The sequence below is a fragment of the Lagopus muta genome, chromosome 15, assembly GCF_023343835.1.
Source record: "Lagopus muta isolate bLagMut1 chromosome 15, bLagMut1 primary, whole genome shotgun sequence".
NCBI classification, from domain to species: Eukaryota; Metazoa; Chordata; class Aves; order Galliformes; family Phasianidae; genus Lagopus; species Lagopus muta.
In genome coordinates, this window is record NC_064447.1 from 14,531,819 (window position 1) to 14,555,549 (window position 23,731).

Genomic DNA, 23,731 nt, shown 5'->3' on the forward strand with positions numbered 1-23,731 from the left:
ATGCAGGAACTTCAAATACCATAAACAAAAGTAAAAGAATTCTGGAAGCAGGATTCTATAGTGGATCTCCTCGTTAGTCCAGCAAGCCATCAGCAGTTGTAAGACTCCCCTCATGTCGACCTTTTCACTTAAGCTTGATTAGAAGGAGTCTCAGAATGAATGAATGCATGCAGCTTGGTCTGCAAGATGTGTATCATTAAACAAACTCTACTGTATGCAAAGGAGTCCAGTTTTAATAAATCTACCCACTGCCCTGAAGGCTAATATATGTGTCCTTGTAATTAACACTTCTAAATGTTAACACAGACTACCTTGATGACATTGCACTGGCATCCCTTATTCACTGTTATTTGGGAGATAGTTCTGTAAGTTCAGGAACCAGTGCTATTTTTCAATCTGGTCCGAATGTTGTCTATCATTAAGACTAAGCCAAAACTTTCACAGCCAGCTTGCCTGCCCCACACCACCCCTCCTGCACACAACATGGTACAATGCTGATATCCTTCCTTCTCTGGAACATCTGATAAAGTACTGGCTGAGACAATTCCGTAGAGGAGCGAGCTGCCAGATTGGTGCCCATCCACTGGGATCTTAATCTTAGGCAGGCCTTTCAGATTTTGCAGTACTTAGCTTTTATGAATCACATAGTTGTGCTTTTATTTCCTGAGGAAAAGTGAGTGTGCTTAATCTCCCTTCCTAGCATTTTGGATGAGTAGCTCACAGTCATCTTTAACAATTCTTGCAGTCCACCACATGCTTAGAGTAAGCCCGTGTTTATTTGAAAGATTTACTGGTCCATGAGCAGATCATTCACATTTCATGAACTGCTAGCTGTTGCAGCTTGTAGAAACTCATTTTCAGGAGAGTGCGATTTTGAAAAGCAGAAGAAACAGTGGGCAGTTGACCTGTAGAACTGTCAAAATGTGCAGTCTTTATTCTCTCTGAGGTATTTTATGGATCTTCTCTTTTTTCTTTTTTTTTTTTTTTTAAGAACTCAATATGCAGTGCTTGAAAATCAATAGTGTTTCTAATACAAATTATAGATCTTTTCCTATCTCCTAAAAACTGTTAGGATGTATAAATTAGAATAGGCAGTGTTCTGTTCCATATTTAACATTGTCTGTCTTGCTTTTATTTGGAGGACTTTTCACATGGGGCTGATTTAAGGATTTCTTTCTGCTGACTTCAACAGCAACATGTTTTTCTAGCCAGAATACTTGGAATTGTGTGTTTGGCTGAATACAGACAGGTGACAGGTGATCATGTTTCACCTGATATTTTCACTGTTTTGTGAGTTATTGCAGCCTGTAGAACAGAAGAGAGGATGGGGGATGTCTTTTGAACAGCTTGTTGGGTTCTCTTTGTGAATACTGTAAATAATGTATCTGGAGGAGAAAAATAGGATTTTGTATGCTTTGAAAGAACCAAAATAGTCTTGACTTTACTTCTTTCCTTTCAGTATTTGTATACTGAAGTCATTAATATAGAGCTTTCTGATTCTGTCTTTTTAGGAAGCCTCACAAGTAATTCCACTGAAATTTTTGAAGTCCCTGAAACATGGTAGGAAATAACTGCCTTAACAAGTGGAATTGACTGAAAGCAGTTGTGAGAATACACCTCCTGGAAGCCATAATTTATTTAACTGAAGTGGTGTTAACAAATCAGTATGTGTCCTGAAAACCAGTTTAATTATTTTAAACTGTTTACTGAACAATCACTGTCAATTTTACTTCTGTGTATATTGACTAGTATATGATCTTGTTGTTGATCAAGTGAAATCCTTGCTGTTGTTAATTATGTTAGATTTAAGAAGCAAGACTAGATGTATTTCAGTCATCCACTTTGGCATGTTGGCTATGAAATGTACAAAAAGACCTGGCAGTCTATCATTTTGTGCTAGACTGTTTCCTGTGCTTGAGGGAAGTTACCACAAATCTCCTAATCTTTAGATATTTTTTCAGGCAACATCAGAGTGCTCAGAACTCTTGATACAGGTAGAACTGCAGTTTCACATATTGCTTTTTACCTGTTACTATCCGGAAATCATTTTTTAGTTTTCCATTCTTTACTTCACTCCCAGTGCAGCCAGCTTCATCTGAATACCAGCTTTACAGATACCCTGTCTTTTCCAAAAATATAATTTATGTGCTCCTTAAATATGAATTTCATGGTGGGAGGTAGTTTTTTTTCTTTGTTTTCACATCTGCTGCTGTTTTCACCCCTACGTCCCTATCTATTTCTTCCCTGCTTCTTCCCCATCTTGTGGGGTTTTTGTTAAAAATGTTTTTTGGTACCTGTGACAAACCTGCTAACTGTACCAGCCCTCTATTTGTTTAAAAAAGATCTGCATTGGTAGATTTCAGAAAATGTTTGATATTTAACATTTTTGTATCATGGAAATAGAAACAAAAGATGTATTTCCATAAAATGAAAATTAAAGAAATTTTCTTAGGAAGTGGTTTGCTTTTATGTACTGGCTCCTGAAATATATTTTTGTGCTCTTATTTTGCTCTTCCTAACACTATTTTTTAAAATTATTTTTAAGTCTTCATACAGTTTTCAGTCTGTATCAGGCAGACCCTCTGGGTCTATGGACTGACTGCTTTCAAGATATTTGTGAAATGTAATGAAGAAAAGCCAAGTCTGAAAAAAAGTTTGCTATGCATTTCCCTTGGAAAAAAGAATGAGGGTTCTGCAAATCAGCAAGTTGAAAACCGTTTCTATGGAAAAGTGGAATATTAAGAAAGTTACATCAGACTGTACTTACAGTGTGAACCATTGTCATTTTAACAGTGCAGCAACCTGCTTGAAGGTATGCCAAAATGTGTGGCTTTTTAAGTGATTGCAAGAACTATCTTGAATCTTGGATTTGTTTTGCAAAAGGGAAAAGGATTTAAATCCCTCAAACGTGAAATGTCTAACTTCTAATCTTGGAGTACTGCTGGAATTAGTGCACCTAAGGTTTGTTGTTATTGTTGGTTTGTTTAGTAGCAGCCGTAGCATCATATTATTGCACTGAAACGTGGGACAGAAGACAGTGTTATTAGTGATGCTACGGGAAATTATCAACAGAACTCTTCTGATCCAGAGTGTATGTAGCAGCATGGGAACTTGTCTTCATTTCATTACAATATAGAGGCTTAAATCCTTTCCAGATTATTATTTTTGTATGAAGAGTAGGGTGGGTGTATATTTCTCTAAGTTACTGTATCCACTATTTCCAGTCTTCTTCCTGCTCTGAATTTTGGAGAGCAGGATGTTGTTTATCTCCAGCTATACTTAGTACCTCTTAGGAAAATAGCGCTGTTCTGTTTTCTAGTCATTGCGTAGCCTTTGATTTTACCAGATAATACCTACTTACACTAATAAAATGAGATGGGGTTGGGACTGTGATATCAGTAGCACTAATTTTGGGTGGAGAGTTGTCAGGGGTAGATGCTGCTGTAAAGAGGAAACGACCTTTTGTGCACCTCACTATAAATGAAAGCACTAATTCTAGCAGAGGAGGAATGTGGCTTCCTAAATGTGATGCACATTTGTTTCCTGATGCAAGTTTAAAATACGTGCCTGCAGTTTGCACCTTTTTTTCCAAGAACACAAAGTTGTCATCACCAGTCTGCGGCCGCAGCGCCTCTCGGGCTGTGCGCTGTGTGACAGGAGGGTCGGGCACCTGGGGCGGCTGTGTGGTGCTGCTGGGGCAGCAGTGAGGTATGGACAGGCTGTTTTGGCCTCGTAAACTCAGGCATATATACCATGCTTGGATAGAATTACTGAGGTTTTTTTTTTTTTCCCCTCTTCATTCCTTTTTGTCCTCAGGGGAAGTGGGGAGTAAACCCCATGGATGCTATTTAATTTTGATGCTCTTCCTTTGTTTTCTGTTTGAGGAAGCAGCAGTGGCTTTACCTGGTTCTGTGTGCTGCACAATTGCCCTAATCAGGGCCAGAACAACTTCCGGCAGGAGGAGACCTCCACTGTGCTTGGCGCTGGGGGCCTCAGGGCACCCGGCCTCCATCTTCCCTCAGGGTGGGGGCGCCCTCAGCCCCGCCGGTGGGCGGTGGGCGCAGGAGCAGCGCTGCGTGCAGCCAGGGACGAGGTGAGTGCCCAGCAGCCTTAACGGCTTGTTTTTCTGCTCTTCAGTGGCGTAAAATAGCCGTTGTTACCTTGCTGATGGTTGTGCTGAAGTGAAAGGCTTTTCCTTCAGCAGACGGCAGGCGCTGCAGCGGAGCCGTGGTGCTCTGTGCTTGTGCTGAGGCGAGGACTGGCGGCTCCTCACTGCAGGCGGTGGGGATGGGCGCAGTGAGAGTGGCAGCGTGTGGCTCTCGGGTGTTACCTGCAGCTGGCGTTGGTGGAAGCAGAAATTCAATTGGGAAAACGAGGGAATTTTGTGATTAAAAGAGGAGAACTTGGGAGCATAGACCTGAGTGAGAGAAGTAAGGAAAACCTCTCCATGGGGGAATAAAGTAGGAGGGCTGGAATGTGTTTATTTGACTGAAGTTTAAACTTGACAGTGACCAGTTATCAATAACACTTGAGCACTTCATTGTCTGAATTGAAAATAATGTTAAAATTGTACTTCAATTCATTGTATGCAAAAGTATCTCAAGCATCTCTGGGATGAGGGGTGGCTTGGACCAGAAAGCACAGGTGTGACAGCGTGCGGCATGGTTGGTTCTGGTGGATGAGAGAAGCGCCTGTGAAGGGTATGGCGTAGCACTGAGTAGAAAAGAACAGCACGGGTGTCCCTGCAGCGTGGATGAGAAGAGGGGCAGATGATTGGATGAGGCCTGAGGGAGAATGAGTATCCCAGGTAATGTTAACGTTGCTGGTTGAGCAGCAACCTATGCATGCACTCAGCTCTGATCTTGTTTTGGGATAAAAACAAAACGCTTCAGATGATTTAGATGGAATACTAAATTATTTATCCACCCAGTGGAGAAAGGAAAAGAGAGGTAGAAAGCTAAAGCATAGTGATTTTTGAAAAAAATAGTGGTGTTAACCCCTTTCTTTCTTTAAGCCTTTGAGTTCTGTCTTGGTGCCAAGATGATGTCTAGTCTCCCAGATGTACCCTGTGTCTTTAAATCGTGATAAATGTGACACAGGTAAAATGTTCTCTGCCCTTCAGCTTCAGGGCATACATGAGAGTACTGTTGGTAATCAAGAGGTCTTGGCTTCTAAGTCTGTAGACTATTGCCAGCTGAGCAGGTGTGCATAGTAAAGAAGATTCCTTAAGATTCTCCACAATACACTAGTAAATAAATATGCAATTGCTTGTCTATTTCTGGTGCTTTTATGGCTTTGAACTTAAACTGACTGACTTCTCCTGTGTGTTTCACGGAAGTAGTGCCTCACCATAGCTGGTTCAGGAGCTGGTGGGCTTGATGGGAATTTATAGGGTAATTAAAATGTTCTTTTTTTGCTTTAATAGCTGTATGTGAAATTTCTTTTAAAAATAAACAGCCATGCACGTGACGATCATGGGTGGATCACAGCTCAAAACGATGGAATGATTTATTCATAAATATGATGGAGAAAACATTTAATGAAATGAAAAAGTTAGACTTCCCCACTGTTAGAATCATTTCTTAAAAGCAAGCAATTTCCTGGTTTATGACTAGAATCACCCTGTGTGATCTGATTGCTATTAGAATGTAATTGAATGTGAAAATTTGGAGGTTGGGACTGTGGCTAGTGTTTCATCCTAATTTATGTTCTGCTTACAACCCATCAAACAATTGACAAGATAACTGTTTTCAAGGTGATTACTTTGAAATCAGTCTTTGAGGCTCAATTGAGAACGTGGCTGATTTCCTTTTGGGTATATGGTATAACAGCCTGAAGGACAACAATATATTGACAAAATTCATAGTTTTCTCAAGTTTACGTAGAGTTCCTGACTTGAAGGCTGAAGAGCCTCTTGTTTTCTTTTTAGTAATTGTTTTATTTAATAAAATTTTAAAAATACACAAAGATAGCAGTAGCAGTGAAAAATTGTTTAGCTGCAACAGTGTATCTGTGCACATCTAATATTTCCTAAATAAAACTAAAAATAGTTGTGCAAATAAGACTTCATATAGGGAGTGCTCAGTTATGCTCAGGAATTGTCAACATTGAAAGTGAAATGAGATCAGAAAATGAAGAATAAAGGTGTTCTCATGTTTTGTGTTAATGCTACCTGTGGCTGTTTTCTGTGGGCCTGGTTGTATTGCAAGGCCTGTTCTGAAAACATCCACAAAACTGTTTTGGCTATCTCTACATGTATTTGATGACTGCTTTTGAGTGGATGTCTGATAGTGGCAGGAGGAATAAGGCCAAAGCGAGGCGTGTCAGTGCTGTTGGAAAGCAAACAGTCCGTGATGGTTTTGGTCTGACGGGGGAAGCGGCAGAAACCTGTGGGCAGAGCCAGCAGGAGGCTGAGCTTCATCTGGTGCTTGAAGCAAGATAAGTGCTACCAGAGTGACTTCACACTCAGAAAACTGTCTTTTTTTAAAAATGCTAAACTAAATTTGCCTTTTAGATATTTAGACTTGTGTATGACATAACAGCTGTTTTGTCTATGGAGACACAAATTGCATTAAAACTTCACACTGTCTACTCTAGGAAAAACAGAAAGGTGAAAAAAATTTATGTGGTGATGTGTAAATACAGAAAAGCTAATGAGCATAGAGGTTTTTTCTCATCTGCTGTGTTAGCAGATGAGAAAAAACCTCTATGCTCATTAGCTTTTGCATTTTTTCCATTGCTACTCTTGCTCTGTATGCCGTGAACTAATGGACATAAGCTTACCACATTGTTTAGAAGAGCGTTACTGACTTCTATCCACACTTGAAATAAAAAACCATTAGACACAGTTTTCAAACCTTGCAGTGCAAGGTGGCAAACTGATATGGTGCTGCCACATTCCAGTCTTTTCTTCTATGGAAAATGAATCGGCATGAATGATCCTAAGAGGAAATCCAAACTATGCCACTGATCCCTCTGGGTGAGTGGATCCATCTTAACGTGCTCTGACTGGCTGTTAGATAACTGAAATTAGTACTGGAAACTGGAATGGAAGAAATGGCTAATATAAATAAGTGAAAGCACCCACAATCATAGATACGCAGTATCTGCTTAACAATAAAACCAAAGCAGACACTTAAGAACCCTCATAAAATTCCAGGGATCCAAACTAAAGAATACGCAGCTCACATAGCTGAGTTGAAGATACAGAGTTCTTTACTTATATTTCATTGGAAGAAAGTAATGGCATAGTGTTTAAATAATACCATACCGTGTTCAAAAACAAGGTTTCCAAACTCCTCCCTCCTCCCCCCCATTTCCTGTAGTTCGAGCCCTGTTTAAATCACTGTAAATCTGCTTGGCACTTACTGTGCTCAGCCCTGCCAGCTCATGCACTGCTCTAGATCCAGCTCGCTCTCCGTGCCAGCTGCCTCGCACCTTCCATGCTCTTAAAGAGTTGTTTTGAAGCACGGAGTTGACTGGAGCTACAAATGTATGCCTGGGGAGGTCAGGCGGCTGCACACTTCCCTTGTACGTTACAGATTCCTTAGCTTGGAAGTCAAAAAGCTGCTAGAAATCATTTGTCTGAAACTACAGTAATTCCGCATAGATTGATTTGTCTGTATTCCACTCTGCGATGAGGTGCGTGGTATGGTAGTTAGTGGGAATCTGCAAGCATTTTGAGCTGTGTTCTTATTGCATACGTGTATCCCGTATCTCATAGCGAATGTTAATAATGACTTTTTCTTCTCACGTAGTTCATCTGTATGTCCACAGGTTACGATTATATTCTCACATGTAATAGCATGCAGTAGCGTTTGAGGGATTCCCTACTTACCTTCACACTGTTTTTAGTTCTTCCAACACAATCTGATCCTCACAGGTCAGAAGTCGTCTTTGGCTACTGGAAGGATGTGCGTGAGCTTTGGATGGGACACATTAATAAAAGTGGTGTCTTCTGAATATTGTCACAGTTCAGAGTGCATATGAAGATCTGAATGATGGGATTGGTAGAGATCTCGTGGCCAAGCATGTTTGATTATTTATTGATTTTTCTCCCAGTGGTGATGGAATGTTGTGAGGTTTTCTATTTATGAAAAATCAGTCCAATCTCAGAGAAGGATTTTTTTCCCCGGGGTACTTACACTTAATTATGTTGGATTTAAAAACTCCTTTCATTTTTATATTGCTGTAGCAAAGCTCATGTAAGAGCTCATCAAACTAATATTTTCTTTAGTTTAGACTGAATTTTTATCAAAGTCAGAGAGTCCAAACATGCTTTCTTCCTGACAGATCAAATTCTTCTGACTTTCACTTATTATTTATACAACCTTCCAGGGTATATCTCAGAACATTGACTTATGAAGGTTTGGTCATTGCATAGAATGAAGCTCAGCCACCCAAACCCACGTGGGTTTTCAGTGTTTGTGTTTTTAGTGAGCGTGAATTTAATACTTAGCTGCAGATTCCAGTGAACCTGGAGAGATTTATGGCGTTACGAGGGAAGCCCTACAGCCCTTGACGCAGCGTGTTGCTCCAGTAATTTTTCTGGCACTTCCATTTATGTTGTTGCTTTTTTTTTTCCAGCTTTTCATAAAATCGTATCACAGAGAGCTTCACATTTTCCTGACAAATAAAAACAAGAATTTAAAGACTTTCCTCTATCTGTGGGGTGGACCAGTGGTAGTCCTTAACCTGACTGATGCTGTAGACAATTTGTACTGCTGCAAAGTTAGAAGAGAATAGTGCTCTCGACCTGTATGTTTCATTAGTGCAATATGAATGTATTATTTTGCTCTGTTTTTCTTCCCTATAAGCCACCTAAAAGGAACAGGCAATGAACTGCTAAAAGGGAGGATGAATGATACATTGTAAGGAAAGAGGCTCTGTGCCAAATTCCACACATGTACACTGCCAGCATTTATTCACAATGTTGGCAAAATGGAAAACACTTCTGAGCTGCTCTGTTATTTATAAGGCAGATAACTCTTTTCTTTTTCCTGGTAGGAGACAGCATTAGATAATCTGACTCCTGTCACTGTCAGGTTAGTCATGGATCTCAATTGTGACCTTGTGCAACTCACTTTAACCTGTCTGTCTCCAGCTTCATCTGTAATGAGGAAGTAATAGTTATGTATCTCAGATTATTACTCTGACACTAAGGCTTTATTACATTAAAAAAAAAGCCATTATTTATGTGAATCTAATTTAGCCCCATCAACAAAGTGCTCTTTCACTTGAGTTGACAATTTTCAAACAAAATTGCTGTACTTACATTGATGGGCACATGAACTCATCAGCTAAAACTCATACAGTTAAAAAATTCTCAGGCATCAAATGATTGACCAGGTTTCAGAAAGTGAAGAATGCCAACAGATGTGCAAAAGAGCATTAGAAATAAAAATCACTGAGAGTTGATTTAAAGCCTTCTAGTGTTATGTCAGTGTACATTTGAGTATAACATGTAACATATTTCTTGCATATGAGGAATGTTACTGAGAATGAAATGAATTTGAATCTTTAGATTGCAGGATTCATATGTTGGCAGTTGGTCCAAACATCTAAATATTCTGAATAAAGATTCCTAGAAATTATGGTGCTGCCCCCAACATCCAGGTGGGCCTGGGACAATTCAGCTAATTCTGAGTATGGTGGCAATTCTTTAAACAAAAAAGCAAGGAAAGTAAAGCCTGTTAGGCCATGAAAGCCAAATAACCACAGGGCACGATGAATGCCAATGCCATTTCTGCTCAGCACTGAAGTTTTTAAGATACCTTTGTTTAAGAAACCATGAAACCTAGAAGATAATCTTTGACCAATTCTTGGTTTGTGGAATGATTTAGGTTAATAATACATTAACTATTAAAAAAAAAAAACAAAAAAACTTAGAGCAGCAACCTTTTGTATTCATAGTGCAAATGTAGTGAATTGATGTTTATCTTCAATAAAGCCAGAGACCAGTGCTCTGTATTCTTCTTAAAAAAAAAAAAAAAAAAAAAAAGTCTGGCTTTTTTTTTTTTTTTTTTTTTTTTCTTCTTTGAAATAGTGAGAATAACCTAAAGGCCTGGAATGGAGATTTGGTGTTGACAGGAAATTGGCCTTCCTGTTGAGCATGTGCTTTTTGTTATTTCTGTGAAAAATCTACCTATTTAACCAAGTTTTAACCCCTTCAGACATAATTCCTGGTAGCATCTGTCAATGCTAGTTGTTACTAGCAAAATCTTGGGGCATTCCATTGCTTAATTAGTCTTCTAGCTGCTCTCTGCCCAGGTTGGATGCATACCTGCCCCACAGAGCTTTGGGGTATGCCCTGTCTCCTTAACATGACTACATTTTAGGTCACTTTTAAAGTAGACCTTTGGTGCAGGAAATTCAGCTATATATCTCTGCCTGTTTTGGAAGGTTATTCATCTTAACTCCCCTGGCTTGGGACATCTGTCCATTTCACTTGCTTGGACTTAGGGATAGTAAGAAACAAGTAGAAAAAAAAATAACATCTTTAAACAATTAGAGCTGTTTCTGAAGTGTTTGACCACAGATGTAGAGCCCAAGTAGGTGAATTACCTGGCAAGCTGGTTAGGGTTCACTGTATGCATCTGCCCTGCCTCTCTGCTGGCAGCTCCTGGCCCGTAACAAGGCTACAGAACGCACGGAATGCTGGCATGGTGGTCATGGCAGTTCACAGCTCTGGATGTTAAAATTTAACAAATAGGCAGCACTTTAATTTCACATGCTCAGCAGTGAACCACTGGGTTTTTTCTGCTCCTGTTTTGTTCTTAGGAAATAGCATGAATAATTATGGACGCAAACTGTAGATGTGGCTGGTAGGGAAGGAGTACAGTGTGTAAAAGGTTGGCTTTCTTTGATGTAAGTAGCAGTTAAGGGCTGTAAAGAATTTGCAGATACTGAGCCTTTCCAGCTGCTATTAAGAGAGTTACAAAACACACTCTGTTTTTGTTTCTCTGTTTATATTGGTTTAAGGACCGTGATCTGTCAATGGGACTCTGCAAACTGCTGAAATTTGAATTAACTTTCTACGTAACAGCTTTACATTCAAACAACCTCCTGTGAGTTACAATAAAGTAGCTGTATACCAAATTATCTTCAAGGTCTTAGCACCTGAATATTTGTAAGGATTTGAACTTACATAAATGACACAAGATTAAATTAACATTACAAAGTCGAATGCAGATATTAGGGAGAGATTTCTAGAATCATCTCCCCCCCATCCAGCTCTTCTCCACAGTTCTGTAGTTACCTGCAGTAAGTCCCTAAGTCATCTACAAATATGTTCTTTCTTCAAAAATAGCCATCCCACGTACAGGCAGTGCCTGCTTGGAAAGGATCTGTCTCTCCAGCACAGAACTGTCACTGAAGGGATTCTGGGCTCCTTCCTGGGCTTGTTTCTGGCTGCACTGACCCTAAGGCAGCAGAACGGGCACACAACAGCTATTTCAATTCCATATATTCCCATATATATTCCCAGTACAGAAAAAGTGTCCTTACAGAAGCAGAGTGCTTGTCCTCATGCTTTTCAGGAAATACTGTGCAGTTATTTGAGCATCAAAAAACTAACATTAGATCAACAAATTTGTTTCACCAAAAAACTGGGCAGGAAGGTTGTCAGTGCCATGAATGATCTCCTTATCGAAGTCAGGTTTGCTATCTGAAATTATCGTTCCAAACTCCAGATTGCCAAATTCCATTTTAGCAATCCAGAATTTAATTTCAGCAATGTGGAGTTTGTCCCTTTCATTTCTGAAGCCAGATCAGAAGGAATTATCTGTCATTTTTCTTAACAAAAAATCCTTCTGAGAAAATCTTCTTTCTTCCAGAATTCCATTTGTTTTGATACTTTGCCTTTCAGAAATGTAATTTCTTTTGGGGAAGCACTTTTTAAAATTCCCACCAGTACAGTTGTATCAATCATAGTCATGCTTTCATAACCATATTGTAATGGAATAGGGAAATGGTGGTAACCACAGATTGAAAAGTTATACAACTCAAGTTGTGCACAAGGCCTGCTGATTATCTGCCATAGCTTCATACTGCCAGAGCACTGAATACAGACATTGCAGCAGGAGACACAAAACTGCTTTTTACAGAATAGGTGGTGCGTATCACCTTACATATTCCTGACATGCATCTCCCAGATATAACGGAGAACCAAAATGAGAGAGGGTGGAGGGGAAACAGCAATGTTCTTTAAAATGAAAGAGTGGAGTTTTCTTTTTAAAAAGATGAGAAGTGTAATAATAATAATAATAATAAAATAGGAGACTTGTTGAGGCAAACACGTTGAAATCGTTCAGAAAAATAACTGCATGACATCATGTGAGAAAGTCAGAACCAAAAAAGGACAAGTTTTATAGGCCAAAAAGCTTCTATTCATTCCTAAAGAATTTCTCCTAGTCACACAAGAATTGTGAGAAAGAAATAAAGCCATCGTCCTTGGAACACTCACCAAGTACAAATATGTTGTCCCAGATAGGAAAGGTCAGAAAAGTAAAAATGCAGTAAAATGAAGACATGGTTTTTAATCAGGAACGCTTACAGAGAAATACTGGATTACTGTTCATAAAACCAGAGCTGATGTTTACTCCCAGTAATACAAAGAAATCTGGAGCCATTGTGGAGCACTGAATGCTCTTGTCTTTCTCAGCAATCTACTGCTTGCATATTAGAAAAGTAATTTAGACACTTTTTTCTCTCTGGACCTCAGAGCAGCAGGGAGAGTTTCAGAGTTTCACACCTTCATGAATTTAGTACGGGGATTCACAGGCACTTGTGATTTTCAGGAAAATAAGCTGCTTCGGGAGCTGGTTGGCACCCTATAGTTCACCATGCTCTGAAGAAAATCAGTCTGTTGTCTAAACTAACCCCCAAAGCTTAGGATGTAATGAAACATTCAGGTCCAGAAGATTTCCAGGACTTGAGTACTACATAATGTATGTTAGTATTTATGTCCACTGTCATATTCAGACTACTTCAAAATAAATACTATCCTAAGTGCAACATGGAAAATCTTGCCATGTTGGTTGGAGATTACAACCCCTACTTTTCTGCCTGTTTAACAAGAAAGTGGTTGACTAGGTAATGAAACATAAAACCATGGATAATTTATTTGCTCTTTAGTCTATAGCAAGTGAAACCACTGAGTAGCGAGAATCTGCCAAGTTGCATTTGAGTCCAAACTGACAGCTTGAGAAATAACAGGTGATCAGGAATGAATCAGTATCAACAGAGAACTACTCGTTCCTCGCTAAACAAACTGTCAAGAAACCAAAGCTTGGCTCAGAAGTATGAGAATTAATCAGTCAGTGTCAGGAAGAGCAGCCATGATCATTAATTTGCCACCTGGACATATTGATACTAGCCACTTGTGCACTGCACTCACAATAGAGAGCATAAAGCTAGGAAAGCAAGAGTGGATCGGCCCAGCTTCCAAATTTGTTTTGGAGTTAGGTTAGTAGCAGAGTTTTCTATCTGGTGAATGACTCCAGCCTGATATTTGTTAGCTAAACAAGCTTAAACAGAAGAAAAAAGTGGAGCATGCAAGCCAGGTATTTCAGATGCTCATTCCAGAGTGTGCCGTCAGCAGGAAGCCTGAATGTTCTGCTGTTACTGTATGTAGAAAAGGACCCAACAGGAACAGAAATGCTCCCCTGGACTATTCAATTCTCACATTCTCCAATGTGAGAAAACTGAAAGAAGTCTTTATGAGGAGCTGAATAACATTTCCTCACTCTTCACGCAGTCTATTTAACCGATTCACAGCCTACATGGTGTCTCCCATCACGTTAGATACTGGCACGCAAATTTGGGGTGTAGTCATCTTAAAGTCTCATACTATGATTAGAAAACTCTGTTCAGAGTGAATAGTTTTTCAGAATTTAGCTTACAAACAGCCTGAGCTCTCTTTCTGGCTTGGACTCACTCGACGGCTGAAAGTCATGCCCTCTGCTGTAGATGCTATTGACAGTGACACAGAATACTTCTGGTACAGAATGTTTCTCCTCTTAGCTCCAAAAGAAATGCAACAGCTTTAATTCCCCTCAAGCCCCTCTCTGTCCCAAAGATACTGCAATGAATTTGAAATTTCCAGTGTTAACAAGACTGCACTACCACGGAGATCACTATAGAAAAGGGAAGGTTGGTCGCTGGGAAGTTGGTCAGCATTGATTTGGTGAGCTCTGAATCTAAGGATGAGCAGAATGGTGCTTACAGCAGTAGTTCAGTCTTTACAGCGATGTCTTTACTTCGAGTGGTTTGACAGGAAGCTATTTAGGATGCATACAAAACAAGTAAGGGAGCTACTGAGAGTAAAATGAAAACTTGAGAGTCATCTATTGGGATTCCATATTTCCTTTGGTGAAAACTAGTAAGTATCTTGGAAACAAGGTCTCTCTTGTAGTTTTATGAGGTGATCCAGACCTTTTGTGGTATAAAAACGACTGTAAGACCTCACATCTGAGAGGACCGCTACATGTTCAGCACGGCCAGCTGGAGCACAAAACTGGGATTTGATGAAGTAAAGCCAGTTATTCCTTAACCCTTGTAATGCTAATAATGTGATGGAAAGTACAGCAATAGTAGCAGGGTGGCACAATCCTGGGCTGCAGAAAATGAGAACAAGTCCAAAGGCTGCAGCTATAGGTGCAGAAACAAAGGAAGAAAAACTGCTGACCTTTGGAGGACCTCAGGTACACAGGGATCTCCAATGAGATCCCCTTGCCTTCACTGCCAGCCTGTGAGGGCAGGGAAGGGGTGGATCCTGGTTCCACCCTTCCATCACTCAGTGCATTGCATTGCATGCACCTGAGCTCCCTGGGCTGCCCTCCTTCCCACCAGGTGCTCCATCACTGCTTCAGGCCACGACTCAGCATTTCTGCTATAAACGTGAAATGTGAAAGTTTGGCAGAAAAGCAAGTAGGAGATACCAGAGCACTGTTGAGGAGCTAAATAGAACAGACAGCCTGTACTGAATCTTAGTGTCTGAGGGCTGAACAAGATATGATGTGGGAGAAGTTTGCTAGTGTGATCTGCCCTTTTACTGACATACTCATGCAAATATGCAAATATCTTTAGTAGCATGGATAACTGTAATGACAATTATTTAAAAATCTAGCAAGAAAATGTTACAAAACACTAGTCTTTTATTTTTCTAAAGAAAACAAATCGGCAAGAGTACAAACCTGTTATTATAGGGTATTAAAAAACAGCCATTAAGACTTTTTGCCCTGCAAATTGCTGTTCTCAGAGATGCAAATTACAGTCCTGTGCTTCCTGCCACCAATCTGTAGGCAACAAGGTTTTTCTTTTCAACTGCTAATTTATTTTTCTTCACAGAGTTTGTGTACATGAGTTAACCAAGCTTGCCCCATACCTTCTTTTTTTGCCCAGAACCATCTTTCTAGTGGTGCTCTATAGGAGCAAAGCTCCCTCCCCATTCACAGAAGCTGGCACCACTCAGAGTTGTTTCAGAACACAGCCGGTTTATTGATAGCATCAGTGAACACAGCCATGTTTTCCTGGCGACAGGTAGAAAAGCTGGCAGCTCGTCAGTTTCTTTGGAACAGCTTATTGGCATTACATCTTTGCATTAGAAACTTGGATTTCACTTCTTATTTTGTTTTTCTGTTCTCCTGGTTGTTTCCTCTATTGTTTTTTCTCTTACTGATACATAAAAGTAACATGCTGAGATCTTTGTCCTGAACAGAGAATTGACTCTGTTGCTCTTTGGATTGGTAGGGAGGCAGATTTGGTAAGAATTCTAGTTAAAGGTAGACATCATCCAATCATGAAAAAGGTAGCTAAATGAAAATCGTCAACAGCATAGAAGGAAAGGAAACAATTTAAACAGATACGTGTTAAATGTTAAACCTGCATCATCACCACTGCTGAACTTGTATTCTGAGCATAAATATTTTGCCTTAGGATTTAATTTTGCCCTCCTGCTGAAGTGAAATACTTACATTCATATTTTGAAGTCTGCAAATCAAAATTAAGGGCAATGGTTATTAGGGTAAGGCATTCTGCTGTCTTGTGAACACAAACTGTTAGCATTTGGTTGCTTTTTTTTTGGTCTGAATTGTTAAGCAGGCATTTTCCACATCCATACGCTTCCTTAAGAAAAGGCAAAAAATAGTCAGTCACTGAGGAAAAGGAGAAGAGTTAACAGCTGCCGAGCATGGCTTCTGGAGAACTTTAAACTTTTCTTAATGCTTGTCACAGCAATAGCCCAAAAATTCAGTTTAAAATTTGCGTGACTGTATAATGTATTTATTAGTCTTAATAATGTTTTTCACCAAATCTGGAAATAATACAAGAAAGGACTGTTGTTCAAATAGTTTCCTCCATTTTTATGCAGAAGTGCTGTTCTGGTAAAAGTTTCACAAATCTCATTGGTAGCCAAAGTGAATGGGCTCAAGTTTGGTCTCCTTTTATCAGATCTAGTAGTTGAATGTGGTGCAGGAATACAACACCTGTCTTGAATTGCCCAGGACCTTCATGTTTCCAGGGTTATGTGCTTACTAGTGTCCAGTCTTATCTCAGCAATTGTCTGTGTTCTGCATCTGGAATGAATATTCTGTTTTCCACTTTCACATCTCAAGAAATAATTTTGGGGGGTGTCTTCATTTTATCTATACCTTCACATAACGCCTATAGAATTATATGACATTTACTGTGATGTCTCGATAGTGCAGGACTTTTTTTTTCAGCAGGGGTTGTAAATCATCTGTGAATGGTTGTTTGGCTACCTCCAGCATTTCTGATATTAAATGTGAGAGAAATGCTTTTTGTTAACTCGAGCCACATGGGCATATACAGTTTATTTCTGAGCCATGTATTGCAGAAAGTGTAACTCTGTTTCTTGTATTTCACACAAATATTTTGGTCTCATTTATCTTTTTCATCATATTTTTCATATTACTGCTTTTGACGTGAGTTGCATCACAGCTGTTTACACTTCGGAGCCACGTAAGTGTAGGAAACAGAGGAAATGGGAAAAGTAAGAATAAACAGTTTAATTCTTAATCAGCTCCTGCTTTTGATGCTTTAAACATGGTGATCATTAATGCGGAAAGCTCTGGAAGCCTTTGTAAGCTGGCTTGATCATCTGAAGAATGCCAGTACTTCGTAGGGAAAGTTCGTGATTCATACTCAGGGATTAAGCCAAGAGAATCTTGTGACCTAAGCAGCCTGGCTCTCCAGTGGTAAAAATGGGGTTTTCTTATCTTTGCAAAAACAATAATTGAGACAGAGAGCAGGGATGGAAACAGGCAGTATACATTTGATTGAAGAGCTAGCAATGCACAGACAGCACAAGGGAAATTGCTGTTTTGGCAAACTGCGAGTGTCGTGATAGAAAAATAAATTACAGTATATGAAGTATTCCTCAGAGATGAATCACAGCACGTCTGAGAAGCAGCAGAAATATGAACTGTGACAAACAACGACAGATATTTTGTCTTCAGTGTCTTGAGTGAGCCTTAGGAAATGTTTAGTCATTCACCTGGCAATTCAGGAAATAGCTCCTCGCTGGGTATTAACCACTTCAGAATGGTCACATTAACATGCAGTACATCACGGTAGGTCGCCAGTGCAAGAAGACTGGGTACAAGATTTGGAGTGATGACATGAAATCTAATCCTATTTCTAATAATAAACATCTACTTGACAGAGTCAGTCAACCTCAATATTACAGCTTCTCCATTTCTGCTACTGAGATAATAATTTAGCTTTTGATTTATTGGTTTAGAATCATGCAAAAAGGACCTTTGAAATATGAACAATAAAGGATACAATACATGGGAGCATTGCAAACTGACTCCCCAACCAAGAAAGCTGCATAAGCGCATATCCTTTGGTAGAGCTCACCGATATAAACAACCTTGGTTATATTTAGATCCACATCGAGGTGCTTTGCCACCTCTGTCATCCCTCTTTATTCTTATGTTGGGGTTTTAACTACTTGTATTTCAGAGATGATAAGGAAATAGATACAAAAGCACCAGCTATCATTACTTTTTCAGAAAAGCAAAACATTATTGGTGTATTATAACTGCAGTCTTGTTTTGCATTCATTTCCTTTGAAGGGAGGATCAATATTAGCAAGCAGAACTGTAATCATTGTGTAAATCTGATGATCCTGTTGGTTTCTTTAAAAATCACGCAGTCAAATTCCCTAGCATTTCCTTAGCATTCACAGTGCAGAAACATCTGATAGGAGAGAATTTTCAGCAGCAGCTTTTGTGGGAACTGCATAGGCAGGTAACAGCAAGCTTCTTTCTGGCAATACTTCGCATTGGTTTATGTGCTGGGCCAACAGTGATGGTTTGATCAGTGAGGGAATCATGCTGCAAAGGGCACTTGTAGGCACAGTAGTCATTTCGATGATAACATCCAACTGTTCTGTTGAGGGAAATGTACATTTAAAGCTTCTTGATCTGCGGGGAAGAATTACCATCATTATGCTCCTGCACTCAGTTGCAACATCTCAAATTCATATTTATTCATACGTGCCTTTGTAATCCTGCTGAGTTGCAGTGGGAATAAAACAAATTATACAATGAAGAAGTATAAATCATTGCAGTACATAAAGCAATTTCCATCACTGCTGCTAGAATCTGCTCAAAGAACAGTAATTTTTAATCTTCTGCAAAACATAGCAGTGCATTTAAATTTTAATTCTCTTTTGTGACGTTTGGAGAAAAAGTAGACAGATTGCATTATGAAAGTCAGTTTCCACAGAATGCTTTAAACAGTTTCACAAATTACAATCTAAATCTTTCAGGATTTTTCTTCAATTTCAGCAGTGCACCATGCCTCGGTAAGAAGCGGAAGCAGACCTTTAGAGATGGACACTTCTTTTGCCCCCCTTGGTGAAAAAAGGATGGGATGCTGCCAGGACAGCCATAGTTTCTGCAACACAAAGCTGAAGTTACAAGATTGTTGTCGTAAGAAAGCAGAAACAGTGTATGGCAGCCTGCGCCCTGCAGTGCTGCTGTTCTTCTGTTGTTTTACAAACACTGCTACCTTTGTAGGCAGCCAGGCTGCTCATCTCTTCTCATTACAAGTATATGAAAAAGAAGCGAGACAAAGCTGCCTCTAGTAGGCTGACGTGAATATGGTGAACAGCTCAGCCACCAAGAAAAGTGTGTGTTTTCAATGAAGCCAAGCACCTGCACACAGACAATTTCTCACTTGTAGCTGAATGCTATTCGGTGTTTGAGAATGGTGAGAACGGAAAAAAAAGCCACTGCTGTATTTCCTTCAAGACAGACAGGAGCGTGTTTATTTTTACCAAACATCCATACATGTATGACACTCTCAGCAACGGTCAGTTGCTGACACCTTTTTATTCCTTCTGATACATATCCTGCACATGCATCTCCTGTATGTGTGCAAATACAGGAGGAGGTAAGTCCTGAAAGCCTTCCTATGTATTCACTTATGAGCTCTCGGAGGGAAACCAAGGCAAAGGACACGTTCTCATACAAATGGGCAAAGGTATCCACATTCCACAGAGCCAAGCAATTGTCAAATCCTGAAGAAAGTCCTATTCTTGTCCTCCTTCAGGCATGTAGGAATCATTGAAGTCTTGCAAATAATTATTTTGCCTCTATTTACTGACCATCTTGCAGAAGTATGTATTTCACCTCTCTGTCCTGGTTTTCTTTTTGCTTTTACCCCATATTGTGAGACAGGATATTAATATACGTTCTTCATATTTCTTTGTCAGTGTAACAACATTTTCCAGGCAAAATATGTCACACTTTTCTCCTTTGGATTGTTGTTTCTCTAGAGCCATAAGAGTTGCCATATTATAAATGCCAGTGGTGATTAAAAGCCTGTCTTGGTGGGGAAAAGGATTGCAGAAATAGTATTTCTTTACTTTTGTAAGGAAAAAAATAAAGTAAGCATTTTGTAAAATAGCTTTTCAGTGAGATACACAAAAATGCCCTTAGTTGGAAAGATAAAAGTTCTCCCGTGATGCAGGAAGAAGCTTTTTCTTTGTGCTTTTATTATTCATAATTAATATGCTCACCTCAAATTTCTGCCAGCAGCCCTGTGCATAATGCATCACTGTGCATCGTCTCTGTGTTTCTCCTTGTTCTATCAGCTGTGCACCGTTACGAGAACATAATGGAAAGTGATATTTGGGATATGTAAGGCAGGATCTCTATATTTTTTGCTAATTTTAGTTCAAATCCAGAGTTAGTGACAGTATCAACGCAAACACAGCGTGTTTCAAGGTGTGTGTACCTACAGAACAAAAACAGGCAGGAAAGATCTTAGGGAGCGCTGGACGGAGGCGTGCAGCAGAACGCACCGCAGCACTTTTGTGCCATGTCCAAATACACAGTGCCTAATTTTCAGTAGAAAAGGCAAAAACCTGGAAACGTGGCCACAGTGTCCCCAGAGTGAAAAGACAAACAGCAGAAAATGCTTATTGTTCATCTAGTGAAGTCACCAGTGAAGTTCTGTTTATCACGTGTGTGGCATAGTCGCTTGTGAGTATCAGTACAGAATTTATATTCCTGTATTTATATTCCTGTAATTTATATTCCTGTATGTGTATGTGCACCAGCTGAAAACACATACCACAGCCGTGGTGGTGTGGGCTGTGCAAAGGAGGCAGATTCATTGAGGACAGCAGATGAAGTGTCCACAGCAGTGAAAGCTCTGGTTACTGAGGACAGAAAATGTCTTTTTTCCGCAGATCAATTTGGGCACTGACTGATTGTTTTCCATTTTTCAGCTGCACAAAACTTTTCCTCACATTTCCATGCTGTTCAAGTGAACTAATAAACCTCTGGCACAACTCTTGATACTGCTTATCAACTTGTCACGTATGGCAGTGTTTGCAACAAGAAAATGTTTATCTTTTTGCCCCACTCAAAACAAGCAGCAGAACTGAAAGCTCCTGCAAGAAGACCCTGGCAATGGTCTGCAGCCTAATGGGACTCCGGTGCTGTTCTGTTTTTCATTCCCATGTCTTTTTTTACATGAATAAGCACATTTTCTAAACTCTAATGCTAAAGATTGTTAATGAATAGTTACAGCTCGAAGTAAAAAAAAGTTCCAAAAGATATTCAAATTATTTTTCCTTCTTTCCAGTTTTTGTAACACCTAATGCCAAACACGTATGTCAGCATTCTGCAGAATGGCAGAGCAAAGGCCCATTCCCCTACTGCATTTAGGTGTGCTAGTGCTAACGGGAGTGGTGTTCAGTGTTTCATAGGTGAAACAGGAAAGTACTCTTTCCTCTTTGCTGTGACGTTGATAAAAAGAAGTGAGAATTCATCCTTGGGATACATGCTAATGTTAATGCTATCCATTATTATGCTGCACTGGAAAAGTTTACTTTTAAAATAAGATAAACTTGCTGTTACAGGTATTGTTACATATGGTGCAGAATTAACACTGACCAAGGACGTTTTCTTAGGGAGACTGGCCAGCAGAAACACAGTGCAGTGGCTCTCCATTTCTTGCTTCCTTGCAGGCTGCTTCTGATAAAAAGTCCACATAACCAGGCCCGCCAAACAGCAGTAATGCTGGGCTCTGCCCTCCAGCCCCCACGTTCACAGAGCACTTGCTGCAGTGCCCAGGCATTGCACAGTCCTGGCAAGGGCATTCATTCATTCTCCCCTGCACTGTATGAGCATCTGCGTTTCAGGGCACTGCACTGAGCGTCCTCCTTTTGGAGAAAATGAAGAAGCTTGAATTCACTAATTGGTGTGGCTTTTTCACGCGTGCATTCCGTAGTGGGATGTTGGCACAAGGTATGTTATCAGCACATCGCAGCCGCGGCTGTCTCCTGTCTGGCAGGAATGCCTTGAAACAGCTGCCTTGTGGGTTCTTTTGGTTCTTTTTTTTGAGTTCTTGGAAGCTTCTGTTTGTTAACAGGGTAATCAGCAAAGGAGGAGATAGGAATAAAGCTGGTGTAGGAAGATATTATGGTTAAGGCCAGAGCAGACTTGCCCTGAGCCGCGGCCCCAAATGGCAGGAATCGGCGTTCTGCAGGGAGCTGCTGCTGCTATCCTCGCTGCGCCCAGCCGAGTGCATGCAGCAGCTCACCTCGCCTCGTCCCACTGAAGGCCTTCGGCACCTCCCTGGCACGTGCCAGGCCTACATGGCGTACCTTAGCTCTTCTGAACAGCTCTTTTGCGATGCAGGTGCAGCAGTGCTTCCTGTGCTAAAGCTCTGCGTCCATCGCTGATGTGGCCACATGCCCTGGGGTGCTGGGTGTCCCCTCCGCACCCACTGAAGCAGAATCGATAGTGCCACAGTTCAGTGCAGAACTGGATCTGCTGCTGTATTCTGAGTAGCGTTGCAATAATCAGCACAGGTAACGGTGGAGACACTATTGTAACTGAGATAATAACGGTCAGACTCAACACAAAAGCCAGAGGATTGCTCTGCTTTATACAGGCTGTCCACTTAACAACTCTGTGTCTTTTTCTGCTATTTTTGTTTATCTATTTTGAGGCTGCTGGTGGTCACAAAAACAATACATCTATAAAAACCTAAAATGCTGGCAGTGCTCTTCCATTCTGTAAAAGAATGAAAGTATTCTCGTATTACTCATTTCTTGGCACATAACAAACATTTAATAAATTTTCTACTGTGGAAGTGCTATTTGAAAACTACTGCCTACTTGTTGCTGTTCTAGCATTCAGATCAGTGTGACGAATCCATTGGTCCTTGTCAACGACTCCTGGAGTTGAAAGAGACCAAAATCCTGAAGAGTCGAAGGGAAATGTTCACTTTGCTCATACTTAAAAAACCAACCATGCAGCACAATGACCACTGGCAGAGCGCTTTGTACTGCAGCCTGTCCACAGCTGGTCGCAAGGCGCTGTTGTTTCAGCAGGCAGTCTGCAGGTGGGTGCTGCAGTCCTTCCTCTGGGGCTGTACCAGGTGCTGAGCTTTTTGTAACATGCTATTTCTAATCAAAATCATATAAGCAGTTAAGATACACAGTTTGAAGCAAGTACTTGAATTTGAGTCTTTAAGGATAAATCACAAACTGATTTTGATTCCCCTCCTTAAATTTACGCTCAGGGCTGCTAGCTCTAAAGAAATATTTTTCTCGACAGCGGTGTAACGTGATAAACACGTTTAAATATGCACATTTCAGGGGAAATCTTGATTTTGCTACAGTCTAAAGACTGACTCTAAGTAGGCGTGGTTGTAAGAATCAGCTGTTGAAATCTACAGGCTGCATCTCCAAGCGGTTGAATGAAAGATGGCTTATGTTAAAAAATACATTTTTTCTGATATTCTTAAGAGTTTATGTGTCATGTGAGAACATAACATAGGGCAAATGCAAAATCATATCAGCTTTAATGCTCAAATCTATCGCACTGCTCTTATATAGTGCTGTCACAAGTGCAGTCCCCCAGAGGACTCCTAAAAAGTAATTAGAATTCCAGTCTTTTTCCAGTAGGTCTCTTTTATATAAAGGTGATAAAAATTATAGCTCTGGGAGTGATCCCTCTGCAGATGTTTAATACTGCAGAACATGACAGAATCTGTGCAGCCTCACACGTTTTTAACACAGCTGCAGAGTCTTTGGGAGCATTACTTGCAAATTAAAAGTTTACTGATCAAACCCCTTTATTCACAACATTAATAATTCAGTTATCTAATACTTTCTAAGTGATTTTGGTCATTTTCAGGGCTGCACAGGCCTTAAGCCAGCATCTTTCATTCACATTAGAAG

General features: G+C 40.2%; 1 protein-coding gene across 3 annotated transcripts in view; it reads left to right on the forward strand.

Annotated features, from left to right (window-relative positions):
* Positions 1-22,817, forward strand: part of PARN (poly(A)-specific ribonuclease) — a 54,925-nt gene extending 32,108 nt beyond the window's left edge. For 2 of the 3 annotated variants that reach the window (XM_048962339.1, XM_048962341.1), the window contains exons 24-25: positions 1,512-4,093; positions 18,816-22,817. In XM_048962339.1, the coding sequence (XP_048818296.1) occupies positions 1,512-1,564 (53 nt within the window). In that variant the 3' untranslated portion in view covers positions 1,565-4,093; positions 18,816-22,817. The remainder of the gene's footprint in view (positions 1-1,511; positions 4,094-18,815) is intronic. The other variant, XM_048962340.1, reaches the window with a different exon arrangement.
* Positions 22,818-23,731: the final 914 nt, after the last annotated feature.